A 21,661-nucleotide genomic window follows, 5' to 3' on the forward strand; every position below is an offset into this window, starting at 1 on the left:
TCAAAAAGCTAATGTATATTATATTTGTATTTGGTGTAAGGTAACAATCAGTGTAAAAAAAAAAAGTTCTTCCTCCAGTGAAGCGGCTTTTTTAAAATTTTGGATCTGCCATGCTGAAGATGTCCATCGGTAACTCTGAAACCCTAACTGCGAGCTGCTCCAGGCCAGTTTGCTCAATTCAGTTTATTTATTTTTATATAGTGCCAAATCACAACAACAGACTGCCTGAAGGTGCTTTATATTGTGAGGTAAAGACCCTACAATAATACAGAATTGTAAACATACTTCCCTTTTGCTGGAAATCCAATGCCATTTAGCATAAGAAAATGTCAGCCCTAGTGGCAGCAATGAAAGAAAGTTTTCTTGGCAATCAGTCTTAATGTTGATAGTGTCATTTTTAAACTGCTATCAAAAGCTGAAACAAAAAATACATACTAATGCATTTTAAAATTTTCACCATCCACAGGGTTTTTTGTCTTTTTGCAAAAACATAAACAGTAAGTCATGTGGTATTTGGATAGGTTTTGCATCTCAAGATGTCTTTGGAATTTAGCTACTTTACATTGTTGGCTACCTTACTTTACAGACAATTACTGACGTGTCAAAATGATTCAATTATATGACATACTGCCGTTTTAGTTATTCAAGACAGTCTTAGATAGAATTGTTTTAAGTCATACAGTAATAGTACTGTAAATTCTATTATGTGCATATAAGCCAGCAGGTTATAGTTAGTTACTGTTAGAAATAGTATCCTCTAGACTGCTTTAGATTAGGGCAGCCTGACTATAGCTCTTGGAAATATGAAATAGAAAAGGTCATTTTGTCGGGATAAATGTGACAGATGGGGCCAAAACACTCTAAGCCAAAGGGTGTTTCCAAATAGAATAAAGCAATCCATGGATTCAATACACCACAAAAAATCCATCATTTTCTGTGGATTTTAATCTGAAATGTCAGGATGTCGATCAATACCACTGAAACTGATCCACACCATGTCATAGAGTTATCCCGTGGTCTGTGATTGAGGATTTGACAAATCGAAAATGATTTCAGACACAATATAGACACAGTTGTTATATGGTTTATTCAGGTGAAACACTATTCCACAGACATAGAAGAACATCAGGTGGAGTCAATGAACAGATATCACATGTTCAATAAACATTTTTGCAAGATCCAAAGACAGGTATAAAGTACAGTGCAATGCAGAACATTCAGTAGACTACCAACATGTTTGTACAGTTTTTTTTCACCTGTTAAAAGAAAATAAATATTGGTTTGTACATTTTGCTCTGATAATAAATAATACATCCATGTCTGATGGATTTCTATGTTTGTGTACAATGCCAAAATGTCTGAGAATATGGCAACAAATCAAATTAATAACTTTATTCCCCAATGACAATGTTCCCTCACTGGTAATATAGGAAGTGAATGCAAGCATCTTTTGCCAGTCAGGTAATAATCTATTCATCACATTCTAGTAAAAAAAAAAAAAAATAGATACATCTATGGTAAAGTGATTCTTTATGTCTAAATTATTTTTGGAAATGGATGAACAATCATGGCGGTGAGCTGTATTTGTGCGTTGCAGCACATGTTAAAGTGCAAAATGGAAACAAAGGTTTATCTGAATAAATGGACTTTTATTGTTTTTGTCTGTGTTCCCCTAAGAGCTGACACTTTTGACAAATTGCTGAGGTGCATGTGATAGTCCTTACCCTGCCTGGCTCTGTGAGATAGTTGTGTTTTTGATTCCTGTTTGTGGTTTTGGCTCCTTTTAGATCCAAGTTTGAGGAACAGCCAATCTCCTTGTTAAGTCTGATGTAATAGCCATTACTGGGTCCAAATACTCCCTCAGATTCCAAATGCAAGCAAACAGCGAGGCACCATTTCAGTGGTTATTGTAGCTGTTTTCCTGTGTAGTACAGGCACCCATGAAAAAGGAGGATGTATAAGGTTGAGAGGAGTTAGAAGTTGAGTATTTTTAAAACAAAGTATTAAAAAAATATAGATCAGCACTGCTATAACTTTGGGTATTAACACAAATCAAACTGGGATTGAAGTTAGGCTTTTGGACATACAATTTCATGAAAGTAGCTGCAACTCATTTGGCTAATTGTTGGTGAAATAATTCCTCTGCAAGTGCCCGAAAGCTTAGAAAACACCATCTATAACACAAGGTTAGTCATGATTTCCAAGTTATTGCAATGACGACGTCTCGTCTGCCAAAATAATTTATATAGACATTGTTGTTGAGCAGTATTAGATCTTTTTGTGAACCATTTAAATAGTAGTGCAGGGTACAATGAGTTTATAAAAGCGTAACTTAAATGTATGCTAAAAATGAATTTTGCTAATAAGAAGCTGGCAGTGGCAGAATGATGATTTTTTCCCATTTGACTCAGATCTACTGAATGAGGGACACAGCACTGCAGCACTTAAAACACTCGCATCTCAGACAACACAGTAGAGGCTTGGGCAGAAAACAGTATCATCAAAAGGTCAATACATCACGACTTAAGAAAGGATATTCATAAGATCTGTCTTTATAGAGTCTTTTTTCAGGGTACTGTGGAGGGCTTTTTTTTTATATCTTTGGCTGGTGTTAAATACAAGTTTATAAGAGACTGCAGCATTTCTGATTTCTGTTCAATAATTCAAAATGATCAGATTTCAGAAATTGTGCCCTTATGTGGCCCAGTTCTCCAGTCACAGATTCCTCCTTAGCTTTGGTAATGTTGGCTTATATGTACAATACACATTAATAACAAGAGACCGTACCTAATTGCATGCACAACAATCTAAACTACACACTTTGTGTGTTGTTTCACATGTTATTATTTTATTGCAATTCTTTGCCATCCAGCCCCTGTTAAACTTTAACTCAATGGGCAGCTTCAGACATACAGTCTTCTCGTGCTTGAGCTTTCCATCTCAATGAATAAGACAGTAGTTCCATTTTCCCTTGAACATCACCAAATATATCTGCTCTAGAAGTGCTATAGAAAACTAATGCAAAACAATTTCAAGGATTCATGTCTGTACTGAGTTTTGTGTAACGTCTTGTGTCTATTTCACATACAGTTATTGCTCTTTAGCAACATGTCCAGACATAAAAACACTTAAAAAGAACAAAATACATTGCTTCACATTTTTCCCTATTACCAACCAGATGCATATTCTTTAAATACTTGAGTGATGTATTTTTTACTCAGTTACTGCCCCGTGAGTGTGTGATGACTTCAGGCCTGCATGTCCATAGCTTAGCAATTCCAAAAAAAAGACTTTTTCTAGGAGCATACTGTATATTACCACAGCCCTTCTTTGTCATGCAGTTGTATGCTTTATATTTGTTGTGAATGCTGATACCCTGCACCACACACAATTGCTCACAGTTTTCATTAAGGAATCGAAAACAGCTCTAGTACACAGTCATAACAATTAATACATTAAGAAGAACTTTTACAAATGTGTCAAGACGACTGTTTAAATCCATGCATGTCATGCATAGATGATGATCATTGTCTCAAGCCTGCAAAGCAGACAGAGCCGAGTGTTTACTGCATGACCAGTTATTTTCAGCCAGTTGCCTGTCAGTTCAGCATCTTCCCCCCGAGAACAGTTAACCTACTTCACCCTGCACCATCCTGCTAAGACCAAAGCCCCGCAGCCTGTGAATGAATGGGAGCATCCACACAGTCACATCCACCGCCCTGCAAACCTATTAAACCCTATAAACTATTATCTCACTTTCTTACCAAGCTATTGTTATTCCCAAGTGGTTCTGAACAATGTTGCACCCCATACAATTTCTGCAGAGCACCGTGCACTCCAGACCTTGCACACATTGACACTTCCCACAATATTTCACAGATTCTTTCTATTTAATATTAACAAACCCCATAGTACACTGAACAAATACAAAACTGGACAGTCACTAAACTCTCTATAGCTGCCACCATACTGAATGCAACACTGCTCAAATGCACATAGCTAATGAATACTAAATGTTGTGTTACGAAGAGTGATATGTGTAGTTAGTTGTCCATTATAAGAGCGCCACTGTTTCTTGGTACGTAAGGTCCAGGTGTCCTTGGAACTGTAAGTTGTCGGCATGTATTTGCCACCAAGACAAATGTCTGTGTCCTTGGGGACTCCAGTTTTTGTATTCTACAGTCATGTTTTATTTTACACGCATGTGATTGTCTGTATTTGTTTTTGAGTTTCATCTTCACAGTCTTTTATGGTAGCCAGTAAATGCTGGTCAAGGCAGAAAACGCCTCAACTCTTATTTCATGCCACTTCGCAGCACCTGATTAGCTGCGATGAGCATGACGCTGATGATGAAAGCAATGGCAAAGGCGCATATCAGGCTTTTGCGCACACAAGTTTGCTTGACTTGCTGCGTCGGGCTGGAGCCTGGGGAAAAGGAAGTAGGAAGAGACACAAGGAAAAGCAAAATGAGCTGAAGGTCCACTGAATCTGGTATTATTTAATGGTTGAAAGACATTTGATTGTTATTTCCAAATGAAAAGCTCACCACAAAATCATACAACTACAAGAACACAAATGAAGGGGAGTGTGCACAGCCAAGAAAATTTGCTTTCACACCTGTATGCTACATAATTACATCTAGATTGAAATGTTAATTGGAGTTTTGGAACAATAAACCAATGAAAGGGCACCCGACTGGCATATTAAAGGACAAAACATCATCAAAACTATTGTGAATCAAAGGTGTAATTGTTTAGGTCCAACGCAGCTGCAGAATCATCTCCAGTAAAGTTAGAGTTCATATCTGTTGTACTTTTACATCTCCGCTTCCCCAATAAAAAATAAATAAATGAAAATTGATAAAATATTGTTTAAAAACAATTTACATAGGAGAAAACATCAAATTACTTTTGAGAGAAAATCATCAGCAAATTTCATGTATCTAATAATAAAGAGGCATAATTTGTTTTTTTGTTTTGTTTTTTCTGTTTTGTTTTTTTCCCCCCACTGAGTGAGAAGAAAGACAGAGGGGAGTAGAAATAATGTCACATTTTTCATATTACAGAACAGCAGCCTATAAGAGCACAGCAGTTCACTTACTGCTGATAAGCACCTAGAGCACATTTTAATCGAGTGAGCTTGCTGATGGGAGAAACTGGTTGATGGGAGGGCTGAGTTTTGGTGTGGTTTTTTTTTTTTTGTTTGTTTGTTTTTTGTTTTCAAATGCGATTGTGGGGAATTTTGAAGTATGAGAACTTAATCTGAAAGAAATAATAATGTATTCATACTGTTCGACAATGTAAATAGTTGTTACTGTATTATTATTATGATTTGGGACAATATAAGTACAAGCAAACTGAATTGGATGCTGGAAGGCGGAAGCTTAATTCAAAACAAGTTGATTAGTCCAAAAATACAAAGTCCAAAATTTCAGGGCCAACTCGGGAAGAAAGCCAGTGATCGAAAAGACAGACTCACAGGGAACCAAGCAAGGAGATACTCAGCAATGCAGAGAAGAGAGCTGAAAGATACAGCTATGAGGACATCACAGCAATGAACGAGACAAGATTACACACAGGTTCACAAGTGGAGAGCTAACAGGTGGGATACACAGCTGGAGACACAATGAGAGGCGGGGGGAAGTTAAGCTCAACACACGACACAGAGACCAACAGTTATAAAATAAAACAGGAAGTGTGACACAACAGAATAGGAGAATTGGATTAACTTGACACGTGAAGAAGACAAGAGGACCAGGTGAACACAGAAAGACAAACAAACATCAGACAAAGTGAAACACAATGGAAACACAAAGTAAACTAAATGAAGTTCACTAAATAAACAAGGCTAGAAAATAAGCAATAAAAACCTATACAAAGCAGGAGATGAACAAGACTTAGGACACAAAAGGGAATAACAACAACGGCATATATAGAAAAATAAACACTGACAACCAAGATACACAAAAAACCAGAGATAACCTAAAAAGTAGACCTTTAATACTAAGCAAAAATTTAGACAGAGGTTGCTGGAAAGATATAATAATTAACAATATATAGTAAAATACAAAAAATGTCAAGAGAAAACAAAAAAGAAAAGAACTTGAACATACATTTCTTTACACAAAGCCAAAGGAATTAAACATTTAAGAAAGAAAAAGTACTCAAAGACCCAGAGACCATGATAGGTTTAGCAGATGGTATCGCATTACACAATCCTGGCTTACTTATTGTTGACTCCTTAATCATTCTAGAATTTATCTTAAGATTTTCCTCACTGAAGTACATGACAGAAATACTGACCCCATATAAGCCAGTTAGCAGCTTTGGATCCACAGGTGGAGGCCTCTTGGCTTTTTCAAAGTCAAAGTTTAAATCTAAAGGTGGCTGTGCTTTTTTAGCAGGGCCCCTTAGCTTTGGAGTGACCTGCCTGGGGAGGTAGGGCTCTCAGAATCGTGACTTCTTTTAAATCCCTTCTTAAAAGCCCCATTTTTTCCAGACTTGCTTTTATGTGTTGTTGTCTTTTCATCTTCTTTCTATGGTCCTTGTTATTGTTGCTTTTAGTGCTTTTACTATTTAGACTGGCCTTTCCCTATAATTCGAAATCTCATACTTTAGACAAATACATAATCATAGAAAAGGACAGAGCTTGCAAATGTGATGTAATTTACAAGTGAAGATCATTTGTGAAATTAATAACAGATATCATTTACAACAATTAACAACCATTTGTGTGTAGAGAGTGTCTGTGATTATCAGGGCCTGAACAGCCCAGGAAAACTTGTGCTTTGTTTACAAAGACATTGTTATTAGCATAAATAATACATTATTATATGTAAATGTCATATCTTTTAAATACACCATGAAGAGCTACACCATGTTTCATATAGCTTTAGGGACCTATAACCTATAAGCAATGCTAATTTCTACAAAGCAGTTAAAAGTTAAAAAAAAAAAAAGAAGAAAAAAAACCCAGAATGTTATTTTTTATTCAATATTCATATTTTATTCATTTATTTGTTTATTTTATTTATTTATTTATTTTGTCTCTAGAAAATCTTGATTACGTTCTAGACTTTCGCTTTAACTTCAGGGTACAAAACACACAGCAGTATGCTGAAATATAGGAGGTTCCTTACTGTCTATGTCCACCTGGCAGTCCTCGGGGTTCTCTATGTGATTCTCCTCAGTCATTATGATGTTTTCGATGTCTTTCATGGAAAGATGATCACAGAAGGTGTCATACAGTAGCCTCTTCAGCTCCTCCACTGTAAGCTTCTGCATGTCACACTGGGGATAGACACACCAAACATTAACGTGGACACAGGCTGGAAGGCACAGTAAAAACATTCAAATGCAAAGACAGAAATCTATAAACACACACAGGCATAAAATATAAAGAGAATGTAAGTGCATAAATAGCACTGCTGTCTTGTAATTTAAAGAAAATGTTTTCTGCAGTGTAGGCTTTACCAGAAGATGGAAAATATGAGTGATATCAATGTGCATTTTAGATTTCTAAATGAATGACATTTAGATCAAAGGAAAATTTGAGTGAGAGATTCCCCAGGTGGATCTGTTACTCAACAAATCCTATTTCTGATTTGAGTGCAAGCTCCTCATTTTAGGTGAAACATGTGCCCCAGATCTAAAATTTTAACCTTGGGATTTTGTGTTTTTTTCAGTAAATAATAAATATTAGATTATCTTAAATATTTCATAAAATGGAAAACAAATGCAACATAATCGCTGAAGTCAATCTAATAAAGGTGAATAAGGCAGCAAAAAAAGTATTTACTAGCCTTTACCACATCCCTTACATTCCCCTTTAGTTGGTGTAATCTAAAGTACTTTCCCTGAACACTGTTTTAGATACACTTCTTCAACTGTTTAATACAAATATCTGATCAGCTAATTACATGGCAGTAACTCAATTTCAAACCGAGCATTAGAACAGGGAAGAAAGGTGATTTAAATCACTTTGAATGAGCAATGGTTGTTGGTGCCATATTAGGCTGAGTATTTCAGAAAATGCTGATCTACTGGGATTTTTCCACACCACCATTTTTTTATGGTATACAGGGACTGGTCAGAAAAAAGAAACTATCCAGAGAGGAGCGGATCTCGAAGCAATGTTTCTAGCACCTTGTTGAATCCATGCCACAAAGAATTAAGGCAACCCAGTGCTTGCAAGGTCTACCTAATTAAATGTCTGGTGAGTGTAATTACTTTCTAAACTACTATTAATTTCTCATTTCTCATTTTTATGTGAACAGAATTGTTAAAGAGAAATTTGTTCACAGAACAATAAAACCATTCTGCATTATGTATTCTTAATTTGACTATCAATGTTTTATTTCTTAATTAGTGATCACTGGTCAGTCTCGTCAGCACCCTGGCATCTCAGACACATAAATGACCCTTTGGTGTCAATATTGTGCATCACTGCACAGACACCAGTCTCACTCCCAGCTTGTCACATATGAATTGAGCTCAGCCTAAGCTCATCTCGCTGTTGTGACTGAAGGCACTGTGTGATCAATCCAGCAGCACATGCTTCATACTAGTATTCTGTTATATAATGTTACACGATGCTATGCAACTCTCTCTTGGGCTTCTCGACTCCCTCAGCAGGTGTGATTCTTCTTTTGTGCACTGAGCATATGAAAAACTCACATTAATTCCCTTTCTTTCAGACTCAGTTTGGAACCTCATTTTTTTTGACAGGCATTTCAATGCTATTATCACACAGCTACAACAAAAACAACCCTGACATGAGCTACATCCCCACTAATTTCTATCACACTGTCAAAATGAACAGCTGATTGTCTAATGAGGTGTCTGTAAATAAATTAATATCTATTTTGCATGAAAAATTGACTTGACTAAGTGATAAGACTGCCGCCACATGCAAACAAAGATCCAGGATTCCATTAACAAATCAGTAGATGTAACAATTTAAACAGCTATTCCTTTAAAGAACCTAAATGTTTAATAGCTTTGAAGTTTACCACATTAATGATGTCTTTGTCTCCTTTTAATAACAAGAAATAATGTTTTATAATGAGCACCTTCCAAAAAACTGAGTCAAAGTCAGTGCCACTGAATTTGTCTGGTAACCCAGCTGCTGTGAGCTTTGGACCCAGAAGAGTAACAAACTCCTCAAAATCCACCTGGCCGTCACCTGCAGAAAAGAGGAACAGTTAGTGTTCATTATAGCTGATATTTTCTTTTCTGCAGTAAAGCCTAGTTTTGTGGGCAAAAGCAGAACAAAGCATCTGCGCTTTTGTGATTTAAAATAGTAAAATCCAATCTGTTTGCTGGCCTCACCATCCATGTCCAGTCTCTGGATGATGACTTCCAACTCCACCTCATTTGGCATGTAGCCAAGGGAACGCATGGCCATGCCCAGCTCCTGCTTTGAGATGAACCCATTCCCATCGCGGTCAAAGACTTTGAAGGCCTCACGGATCTCTGCAGAAAAAGACACACACACAAACACACACACACACAAGCTGAAGTCTTACGGCAAACGAGGATATGAAAGTGGGAAATTTTCCACACACCAAAGACACATTTGTTATGCTGCATCACTGCTTGAGTCATAGTTATATGGGGGTTGGCAGCTCAGGAGAACACAAGTTAACTGCCAAAAAAAGAGTCAAAAAAAAAAAAAAACCTTGAACACAACGCAATGAGATCAAGACAAACTGTAAGGGCAGTAGTCTCTGCCTTGTATTTTGATAGGGATGATTTAAACTTATTAAATAACAGAAGGTTGTTGTTTTTTTACTATCTAAAAATAGTGTGTAATTCTGCCACACTGAGAGGGAAAACAGAGACATTCTGGTAAATGCTTTCTGCCAATTCTTTAATAAATGACAGTCAGGTTGAAATGAGATTGGAAACTACCAATGGACCAGCAACTCAAAAATACTGTAAAACTTCTCTGTGTAAGGAATGGCATCATCAGATGAAATAAAATCACTCACTGTAATGTGAAGGAATTGCTACAGTAAAAGTGATGAGCTGATTTTAAACTAGCTCCACAGCACAAACACATACTTATCATTTTGTTAGAAATCTAATTATTGTGGGGTCCAAAGAGACTTGAGATGTTTGTGTCAAAACATTTGGCAGTCCAAATTGAAAACATCTGTTGGATGTGTGGCTTTTTTGTATTTGAGTCTGTTTTGTTATTAAGTATCTTAACAAATGATCAGTTACAGTTTGTATCCAAATGTATGCACTCTCTGTCATCAGTTGAAGAAAAACTACAAACTCAAGTCACATTAAAACCAAACCTCAATTGTAGTATGTTTGGAGCCGTTTCTGTGGAGGAGGAGCTTACCGATGAGACAAAAAAAAAAAAAATCTTATAAATTCAATACCTTGGATCATGAGACTACAAATTGTTAAGAGCCAGTCTGCATTTCAGGCTGTAGCCATGGAGTTTGAACAGCATGGGCCTTTATGGGGCAGGAATGGTCTAACAATGAGATCTTATCAAGATACATCACGGGAATAAGCATTGCTTAAAATACTTTCCCTTCCTCTTTTTGTACATAGAGCTTCGAGTCCCCAAGCTGTCTAGTTATTTTTTCAGTATTACTAAGAATATTTAGTTGTCACTATAGCTCAGAGTTTCTTGTTCTAAAATCAGTGTTCATTGGTTTATTTTCTCTTTTGACAATTTAAATCTTTTCATTGAAGGAGAGCTGCATTTCAGTTTATGTTTTCACTGTGTATGAACCTGAAACTAGAACAGAGGTCTTTTATTTTTCATTTATCATTGAAGGGTGACTTATTGTAAATCCCAATTCTATATTTCTGTTTGGGTTTCTTGCAGCCTTGCATTATCGCAGTTCCGAATAATCCTTAATCTTATACCATCCCTTGGTATATTCAATTCATCCACTGTCTGAAATGACCTGTTTTAGCTAACCTCGCTTTACTACCCCTTTGAGCCGGTTATCGTCTCACTGGCTGGCCCTCACATACAGAAGGTTTGAACTACATGTTGGCTGGTATGACTAGAGTAAGGATATCCCCTCCCCACATAGCAAAATTGGTATGGCCCGGATCTGGCCCACACAATGTGCTTACACATGGCCCACGTACGGCAAAGAATGACGGCCCTTTGGTGGCCCAGATCTGGTTTGCCAGATGTGAAATGCAGACTGGAGGAGCCAGGGATCGAACCACTAACCTTGCGATCAGTAGGGGATCTGCTCTACCGCATGAGCTACAGCCACCCAGTGGTAAACATGAGTAAACCTCACTAGGTTTTGGATAAAGTGTACACTCACAAACCTGTCAAACCTGCATTTGAAACGTTGGCTACCATAGCAGTACAGTATTGCAACATGGCATGTGGATCTTCTAACTAAAATAGGAAAATAGGAACATAAATAGCGCCATCATTGCCAGACCTGGCATACATCTGGTTGACATACAGTTTGCCATGACACCAGTCAGTCAGAAGTGCCAGCTTGATGGCAGATCCGGGCCAGACCTGTTTTCTATGAGCCTGGGCCACATAACCCAAACCACAATTGAGTCAGATATTGCATGGCATCACATAAACAGTGCTATCATTGCCAGACATGGCGCACATCTGGTTGACATACACTCTGCCATGATACCAGTCAGTCCGAAGTGCCAGCTTGATGCCAGATCCGGGCCAGACCTGTTTTCTATGGGCCTAGGCCACATGAACGAAACCACAATCGAGCCAGATATGGCATGCCATCACATAGACAGTGCCATTTATGCCAGGCCTGGCCTATATCTGGATGACATATCATGCCAGAAGTCAGCCAGCAGTGCCGGCTTGATACCAGATCCAGGCCAGACCTTGCTATGTGGGTCTCAAGGATATCCCGTCCCCTCTTACATGAATCACATGCAGATTCATGTAATCCAAAGCTTGAGTATTTGGCTCATAGAAATGATGTGTACACAAAATGACCTTATCATGCAATATTTTTAATATATTTGCCATTTCAAATGTAATTATAAATTAATTTTAATATAATATTATGATTTTAACATGAGCATCCACCACTTTAACACTGTACAAATACAAATACATGATCAAAAAGCTACCGTTTCTTCTGATTTTTATGATTTTGGCGTACAAAATCTCTGCCTTTTCCTGGTTAATGAAACCATCCCAGTCTGTTGGATCCTCCACTGTGAGTGTTTGGGTTTTAGTGTTTAGAGTAGCAGACGACATACAAGTAGGAGCTGATGAGTCCCTTAGTTTTTAATCATTTCTTTTGATGTTTTTATAATGTTAACATATCAAATCTCACATCCACTGACCAGTATTAACAACAACAACAATGATAATAATTATAAAAATAACAATAATAATAATTATTAGTTTGATGGTGTCATGATCCTGGGCCATGTTGACCCAGCATTCTTAGTTTTCGCGCGTTTTGTATTTTGTTCCTTATTTATGCCTCGGTTCCTAGGTTGTTCTGTTAAGATGTTCCTTATTTGATTTCCCCTTGTGACTTTACCCCCTGTGTGCCCCTCTGTGTATCGGTGAGTCCTCCCCTCCTTGTGTTTTATTCCATGTTTCCCCAGCCCGGTATGTCTGTGCTCTCCCCGTGCTTTCTCTCTCCTCCTGTCTGCACCTCTGTGCCCTTCTGTTTTACTTTGACAGTCTCCCGCCAGTGTTGTGTTTACTCCTGCCGTGTCTCGTTATGATTATCAGTGTCACCTGTGTTCCCCCACTTCCCTCGTTAACCCTCTGTGTATTTATGTCCGCGTCTCTCTCAGTTCTGTGTCGTGTTCTCCCTTATTCATGGCTGTGTGTTATAGTTTCCCAGTTTAGTTTGCATGGTTTTGCTCTCCAGCAATAAAGCTGTGAATTTTGAGTTCATTCCTGCCTCCGTGAGTTTGCGATTGGGTCCCCATCCTGCCTGCACACTGCCGCATTATGACAGATAGTGTTCAAATTAAGTGCAGCTGAGGCTGAGGTACTCTAAGTGTTTTTTTCCCCCCATCACAGACAACTAGAAATCCACACTACAACAGTAAGAAATCAGAGTAATGTGTGTGTGTTTTTTTTTTCTTTTGTTTTTAGTATTATTTTTACAGCACTTACTTTAAACATAAACTAACAAACTCGACAGCAAAGGGCATTAAGTGTTGCAACTACTCTGTGTCAGCAGAAAGCTTCTTCTAAACTTTGAAACCTTGAGTTCAATCACTATGGGAAATCTTTCAGCAGTTAATTGCTCCTCTTTGCCCCACTGCATATTTCCCTTCATTCTCCACTTGTTTACCTTTCACGAGGGACTGAATCCCTTAATTTATGCAACAACATCCACGACCGAGTCACCTACAATTTGAAACTTGTCACATCCTCGTCTTACAAGCCTGATTAGCACACAAGAGCAGAGCTGGGGATGAATCTTAAAGAGACAATACATAGTGCTCAGGAAATCACATGTCAGATTGGCAGTATTTGTAATTCGTTTGTTGAGATGAAATGTATCACTAAAGACCGATGTGATGGCATCAGCTACACAGGGGTAAGTCAGTCCATTTTTTCACTTTATTAGTTTGCTTTTCTTCATTAATCATTTGGTTAAACCTAACACTGATATTATGAGGCGCGCACATAGTAGCATTGTGTGGTTTTTCTAAAATGTTTTGTTATATTAATTATGTTTCTCTTTCTTTGAGTTACCTGGGTTTGGGCGGTGGCTGTTTCCTGTCTGGGCAAAAGGCGTGGCTGAGGACTCTGGGAACAACATGCCTGCTCAGCAGGACCAACCATGGGCTTACCAGGAGCAGGGGTGTTTTAGGTTTAGTTAGGTTATTCTGTGCTTAGTTAATATTAGTGTGTTTTTGTTTCCCCCCCTTATTGTGTGTAAATGGTTTGGCCAAATCATTATAAAAGCTACCCTCATGTGTCTTTGTAATTAGGTCAGTTTGTGAGTTAAGTTGTGTCTCACTTTGTTTTGTTTAAGTTTCTGGAAATTACTTTTCGTAAAGTTATTTTTAGTTGACCTCTTTTATGGGCCTGCTAAATATGCTTTTGAATTTTGTTAATTTTGGACTTTTTGAGGGTTAAAATAAAGAAAACCCTTTTTGAAGATACTTTTTTGCCTGTTTCCTCTTTGCTTTGGCTGCTTGGTCCCTCACAACTGATGATAAATCTCATGCGGACTTTGTAATAAGATTCAGGAACATTTAAATTCCCCACACGTCTGAGGAAGTTTTAGATCAGGTCAGAGATAATTTAGGTGTGTAAATAAGAAAAATGTTGAGTAGGTTTGGAATGAATAATGGAAACAATAAGTGAATGCTGCTACTAAATAATACATAACCTGTCTCTATTATAGGATTTAGTTCCAATAAAAGCTTTCTGGGTAAGGAAAATAAAATTGTTTTTTTAAAATACTTTTCAGCTTGCAGCCAGTAGCTGCCGTTAAATTACTGAACTCTAATGCTAAACGAGTGTACATCATTTGAAGCAGGGTAATGAATAGACAAGCCTAAGGTAATATCGACAGTGTGACAGTACAACAAATTTCTCAGCAGAAAAAAAACCCATAAAATGTCAGTGATGGTAGAAAAGAGCATATAATTGTGCTGTACTGTATAGTAGTAAATCCAGGAAATAGTCTGTTACAATCAAGTAAATGCATAGGATAGAAAAGAAACTGCACGAAGGGGACAAGGCTACTTAAAAATCATGTTTTTCAACAGATTACGTCTGGATATGCAATTTATAAAGCTAAGTCTGGTGACATTCACAGCAGCTGTTTTGACATCAATTTCCACTGCAAAATGTCTAACTGCAGATATATTCTGAATCACCGAGAGCCTCCAGCTGTGTTTTTTCCTTCACTGGGTATGATGTTATTGTTTATAGAAAAAATAATAGCTCAGTATCCACCTGAGGACCCTGCTCCATCTGTTTACTTTAGAAAGAGGGGCTTTCCAGCAGACGCTGCTAAAACATGTTGGTGCCTCGCAGGAAGCAAGCACATTCTCAAATGAGGTGCCAAAACTGTTTTTGCAAATGATCTCCTTCATGAAAGCCTTTTCATGGATCAAAGGCCAAAGTAGCAGTGTTACTATTAGTAGTTATAGTGTATCATTATATTTGTTATTTAAAAATAACCTGTTGGAGGATGATTTTATGTGGTGACAAACATCATTTACAGAATACTGAAACTGTTGTGTTGTACAGGCTTGAAATATAATGAATGGATTATCGTGTCCTGTGAGATACATGAGCATAATGCTGGAAAATTTAGAGTTAGTTCAAATATTTTATCAAAACCACTTGGTTCCACATGAAACTAGGCCAGAGTGCTACTTGAATGAAGTAACAAATCTCTGAAGTAAAGAAGACCATGTGTAATCTCCATAGGCTGACTAGGCTGACTAATCAGTCTCTAAAATAATTAATTTTTCTATTCTTGACCACATTCTATCCAGATAAATAAATTCTCAAAGAGATAGCACTATATCTTAATTTTACCCAGAAGATACAGCTTTATTCTTTCCTTTTAATTTTATTCTTTTGCCCAAAATGGACTGGACTCATATGTATTATGTACTAACTGTACTGCAAAGAAGACACTCTCTCTATAACAATAATTAAAAAAAAGAAAAATCAATTAATTAAATTGCACTGCACACTAATCAAAGAGACAAATACTTGTTTAAGTTGAGTATAACAGGTTTTAAATGCTCAGCCTAGCTAGCCTTTAAAATGGCATCATTGTCTCTGGGCACCAGTGCCAGAGGGCATTTTTAATGGGAAGATGCAGAAGATCGTGAAAGCTACCGAGCCAGAAGCTTGTCCTTACATTCACTCACTTGTACCTAGTCATGTTTTCACTTTTTTCCTTTGTTTAACTTGTTAACAAAATTCATAAGGAAGCAGCTTTCTGAAATCAGCATATCCTCCTGAGAATTGAGAAAAAAGAACCTTCCCAATGAACTTTTTTGAGATTTCCTGCCTCTTTGGAGGCCACCCGAACACATGAAATATCAATTGAAAGCCCAGGATGTCCTCTATTTAGTACATCAGGATTTTGTAAGGTCACTCATATAAGTCAAAAGATATAGACCAAAAACAGAGGACATAAATGAATAGGCTGGTTCTCAGGATATGCATAATAAATTTTAAAAATTTAAAAATGAGAAAAAGTTGTTTGTAAATGTCAAATTTGACTTGTTCAAAAATCAACCAGAGGCCGTACAAGTGACAAGCAGTTCCCTTTAAAATGCCATGTTTTTTCAATCCCTGCTCAGAAAAACTTGGGAAACTGCATAAAATGTAAATAAATGAAGAGAACATATCAAATTTATGAACTGAGAAACTGTTCTGTATTAAGAAATTTTGAATTTGATGGCAGTAACAAATCTCAAAATGCTGGGATGGGACAATAAAAGGCTTGTACACAGGTCTAAATAAAAGCAGCTGTAGGAACTTTTTGCAACTCATTAGATTCTGAATCGCAACAAGTCAGCAACATGACAGGATACGAAAAGGAGCATCTTAGAGGCAGAGTTTCTCAGAAAATGGGCAGATGTTCACCTATCTGCAAAATATATATCTATATTTCTACAAAGTGTGAAACATTGTTCCTCAACATAAACTGTTAATATCTCATCATTAACAGTTTAAAGTATCATCAAAGACTATTAGAATCTAGAAATTTCTGTTCACAAGAGACAAAGCCTAAAATTAATATTGGATGCCTGTGATCTTCAGGGCCTCAGGTGGCACTGCAGGAATGATTTTGTCATGGACTCAGGGACATGTATGTGAACACAGTTCACCATGCTATCCACAAATGTAGGTTAAATGCTATGATGCAAAGAAATGGGTGTATATGAATATGATCCAGAAACACCACAGTCTTTTCTGGGCTGATCTCATTTAAAATTGGAGGCAAAGTGGAAACCTGTTCTTTGGTCAGACAAATCTAAATTTAAAATTCTATTTGGAAAATATGGACATCACATTTTCTTCACTAAAGAGGAAAGAGACCACCTGACATGTTATCAGGTCCCTGCATATCTGATGGTATGGGTTGTGTATTATTGCTTATGGAAGATGCTCACACACATTGAAAAGCACAATAAATGTTGAATGGTTTTAGAGCAACACATACCCCCGTAAAATATTAGGGTTAGGGTGATGAACCGGCTTGCAAGCGCTCGAGACCTTTCACCAGCTGAAAACATTTGGCACATCATAAAATGAAAAACACTACAAAGGAGACCCAGGACTGCGGAGCAGCTAAATTCACAACATTCCTCTCCTAGAAGTCCAACAACTATCCTGCAGACTGTTGTTAAAACAAGATGGGATGCTATACATGGATAAATACGCCGCTGTCCCAACTTTTTTGAACCATTCAAGTGTGCCAGTTTAAAAATGTGATGTTTTCTACATTCTTTTGTGAATAAAATATGGGTTTACCATTGAATTGTGTTTATTTATATTTTACACTGCATCCCAAAAGTTTTTATTTTTGCTTCCAGCCTTTTAAATTCCAACTAATGTAATTTTCAGCTTCTGCCTTATTAATATACATCATTTAATCGATTTTTTTCTTTTTAAAGCTGCTTCTTCAGCTCTGTTTCTGGGACCATAGCTTCACCAGGGAAGTGGGAATATTTTCACTGAAAGCATGTGATATTTGCTTTGATGTACAGAGGTGCTTGTTGGCCTTCAGATGCAATGCCACATAGTCCCCTGTGGTGTGATCTGACATAGGATGAAACCTCAAGTTAAGCTCAGCGGCTGAAAGAGCCAAGCTTCTAAAGCAGAACACCCACAAGAGAAAGGTGCAGTGCACTCCCTTTTGCACTACGCTCCCTGTATACTGCTGTTTATCAGTGAATTGAGCTGCATCCTTGCAGCAGCACGGAGTTGCTAAACAGTCTGTACACAGCTCTAAACAAAGTCAGGAACCACTTAGAAGTGGAGCTTATTCATGCATATAAATGGAAAAGGCTCGACAAGGCTCGCAAGTTCCACTTTCTCTGCAGTGTTTTCCTTTAAGCAACACTGGGACTTTTTCTTTGACAGGTAAAAGTTAATTAAGTAACATTAATGTCTAATTTATTTTAGTACTAACAAGTTAAGAAATTGATATTAACAGTTGCTATTCTACAGATCTAATATGAGATAAATGGGTCAAAAATAAAGATTAGTTTCCCCCCTTTGTTTTTTGCTTTTATCCTGTCACACATATTATAGTTTAATACTAACCAAATACACAGCATATTAACATATTAAAGTGCTAAGACAGAAAAAAAATCAGAAAATAGATTAAACAATGAAAATATTTACTTGAGAGTTTTGAGTGTTTTGGTTTTTAACCATTTTCAGGATAAATTTAGCTTCACTTAAAACTTTTGCCAATTACACATGGTGTTTTTTTGAGCAGACTAATGCCAGGGCTTTTGTAACAGCAACGCATCCGTGAACCTAATCCAGGGCTTGTTTTTCAGAGCCAGGGATCCTCTTTGCCTCATTCAGACCTGCATCTGCTTAGGGCTGCTTTGGATCGGTAATTGAAGCACACCCACTCTTTATGTGAGACCTTATCACTGTGAGAAAAACACTGCTCTGCTCTGTGTGTGCAAACCTTGGGTGACTATTTTTAAACACTCATAGCAACCTTAATCCATCTTTAGCTGGATATGGGCTGACTTGGACATCCAAAAGATTTAAATATTACCATAACAGGCTTCTAATAAGGCTCTTGGGGATTTGAAAGGAGTATATGGTGAAGTGTGTGTGTGTGGGGGGGGGAAGCTCGTCTTTGGGTTTGAAATGAAATTCCACCCTTCGTTAGAAAATTTAAAGTGCCTTAACTTTGCCAATGCAGCACTGAAGTGACCACAGGGAAAAACTTTATTTGAATGACTGTAGCCAGTGACAGGCAGTGAAATTTTAGTCTGATGTTCAGTTTTTCTTTTCTGAAAAGGAAAAAAAAACATGGAGATCTTTCCATCTTTCTTCTCTCACTCTTATTCTTTGCAAGGCATAAAGTTTTCATTATCACAGATGATGCCAAGCTGAGATGGGCCCGATAGCCACAAGACAAAAACCCGTCAGAAGCACTTCAAGCACAGGTCAGTCAGGAAGAATCAAAAGCCTCCACTACACAGTACATTCCCCCCATCAGTTCCACCAGGCTAACAGTGCACACTCACTTATGGATGTTGTTTTTCTACCACTATTATTGCGTGATAAAGACTTTTGGTGTATTGTTCATCAAAGGAAAGGAATATTACCCTGGAGAAAAAGCACTTCACCTCCCAGAACTCATCACAGTTCATTTCACAGGTAATAAAGTCTGCGGGATTCACTTCTTTGTGGCAATCAATCAAGATGGAAATAAATGACTTAACTTGAAGCCACCAGGCAGCCATAATCAAAGCATTTCATGATATTCCCCGTTAGTCTGCAGCACATGTTTTTCATCAAAACCCATTTTGGCGTGATAGAATGCCATACCAGATTACACTGACTGATTAACTCAGAATTTATATGAGTATATAGATATCGATGGGATCGAAATGTCAAATAACTAAACTATAACAAGGGTCAGGAAAATAATAAATGTCAGTGTCAAGACTTTAACTTTTTCTTTTCCTCATTATGAAGAAAAGATGTATGCAAAGAAATGAAGACTTGTCTTCTGCTTAGGTAATAAATTGGGGGAAATGCTTTGTTTGTCATATCACCACAAATATTGCATAGAGGAGGTTTTGTTCAGAGAAAAAATATATATCTGAATACCTCAAAATCTCCCCTTATTTTGTTGATTTATTCAAAAAAGTGTGAAAACAATACATCAGAGTTTTGAATGGAGATGTGATCCAGTCACCTCCAGATAAAGTCAGGCCCATTCCCACCCTGCTTTATGCTTGCTGTTTATGGTACTGAAAAAAAAATTGCTTTTCAACTCCATAACCTCAAAATTAAAATTCTCTTAATCAAATTAACCTTCATATATTTTTCTGGTAGACAATTTTCAAACCCTTTAAGATTTTTTTGTGTGTGTCTGTGACCTTGTGGTGACACCTGTGGTGCTGGGGCACTTTGCCCTCTAAGAAGAGGCTCATTTGAGGCTCAGTTAACATCTTTTTCACCATCTATGTCAAGCAGAGCTTTTCCATCCAGGCAGGTGATACATTTATGAAATCCATTTTCAAATCCAGTCCTGTCTGCCTGCCTGTCTGTCTTACAGGCTGTGTAAGATGACCCTGCATCTACGCAGAACTGAGAAGAGATGGGAAGAAAAACAAAGTGAGATTTATTATCCTCAGCCTGATTACATACAAGGACGGCGCTTTAATGGCCGTCCCAAGTGACACGCACCTGTCACTTGGGTTTCTCTTCTAAAATTAATTATTTTAATGTTTTTGTCTTGCTTGTGTTTTTTATATATCCTTTTTTATCATTTTTTATAGTAGGCAGGAAAGAGTTTTCCGTAAGATTTTTCTGCAGGTTTTTGATCTTTCTTCTAAACTTACGCAACATTATCTCACCGTCCTTCACTGGTACTCACAAATCCATGTGCATAAAAAGTCAAATTCATAATGAATATGCTGGCTTTATTGGCTTTTTTTAAAAAAAAATTGGAGCAATTGAAAAATTACAGCAGTCTGTGCTGCTGTGCGTCCTTCTTCTTTGTTAATCAACAAAAGCCCTTTTGAGCTTGAGCTTGATGTTTGGCAGACTTGTATCAATGTGAAAAGGACTTGATTTGTGAGTACAAGAGCGATGGTTTCAGCAGTAGAAAGGCACTTCATTTATTAGCTTGATTCACTTTATTGTTAATTTTTTTTTTCAATATATTTTTTTAAGAGAAAGTGTTTAGATAAAAACAAACTCTTCTGCAGGAGGGTATGAAAGCATTCAAGGATTCAAGGATGCAAGCCATGTTTTTTGGGGGGATCCAATTTAAGGGTAGAACATGGTGTTTTTTTCTGAACGAGAACAATAATTGAGCTAATTTTGGCTTCCTAGGAGAGAGCATGCAAATAGCAGTCGATAGCTGATGTGAATAGGAGAGAAAAACAAGTGTTTGGTTTTGGTAAACACTTCTGGATCGTTTGCACACTCCACACTCCTGAAAATGAGCCAGCGTATCTTCATCTATCAGCACTGGTCATTTGTTATGTCCAAATCTTCTTAGCAATATATATGCTTTAAAATGGTCTCAGTTGACCCCTTAGAAGTACACCCCCGCAACGCCTACGGATTCTGCACCAGCAATACGTTATACGCATAATTTCTGTCTTTCCGAGCAGATGCCGGTGTCTTTAAATATCTTCATTTGTATTCATGTAAGTATTTCCAAAGGAATGGAAGTCAACCCTCCACCTCAGGGCAAAGAAATGAGTCAATGTTGCTGCTGCAGCTACAGTAGGAGTCGAGCAGAAACATCAACAACGCCTCACAGGCAGTTTATGCCATTAGAAACACAGTGGTGTCGGTGGTTTTTTTTGAGTAGCTGTCAGTCAAAACGATTTGCAGTCACAAAAACTCTGCCAAGGGAATGACTAAAAAAACTGAAAAAGAAGCCCCAGTAAATGTTAAATGCCTGGTACTGAGAGGAAAACTCATTGAATAAACTAAATCTGAATATTCA

The 21,661-nt window shown here is 37.5% G+C and overlaps 1 protein-coding gene across 2 annotated transcripts in view; it reads right to left on the reverse strand.

Moving 5' to 3' along the window:
- Positions 1-1,068: 1,068 nt before the first annotated feature.
- The window catches only part of cabp7a (calcium binding protein 7a), a 26,969-nt gene continuing 6,376 nt past the window's right edge, over positions 1,069-21,661 (reverse strand). The window contains exons 1-5 of one of the 2 annotated variants that reach the window (XM_085295272.1): positions 13,708-13,815; positions 9,330-9,473; positions 9,071-9,183; positions 7,139-7,289; positions 1,069-4,425 (exon numbers count right to left, since the gene is read on the reverse strand). In XM_085295272.1, coding sequence (XP_085151398.1) covers positions 4,295-4,425; positions 7,139-7,289; positions 9,071-9,183; positions 9,330-9,473; positions 13,708-13,774 — 606 coding nt within the window. In that variant the 5' untranslated portion in view covers positions 13,775-13,815 and the 3' untranslated portion in view covers positions 1,069-4,294. Of the gene's footprint in view, positions 4,426-7,138; positions 7,290-9,070; positions 9,184-9,329; positions 9,474-13,707; positions 13,816-21,661 lie in introns of those variants that run through there. The other variant, XM_085295271.1, reaches the window with a different exon arrangement.

This window comes from Mchenga conophoros, linkage group LG12 (genome assembly GCF_057382185.1).
Source record: "Mchenga conophoros isolate Kocher_MC1m ecotype Shallow Benthic linkage group LG12, M_conophoros_male_GT1.1, whole genome shotgun sequence".
Lineage (NCBI taxonomy): Eukaryota > Metazoa > Chordata > Actinopteri > Cichliformes > Cichlidae > Mchenga > Mchenga conophoros.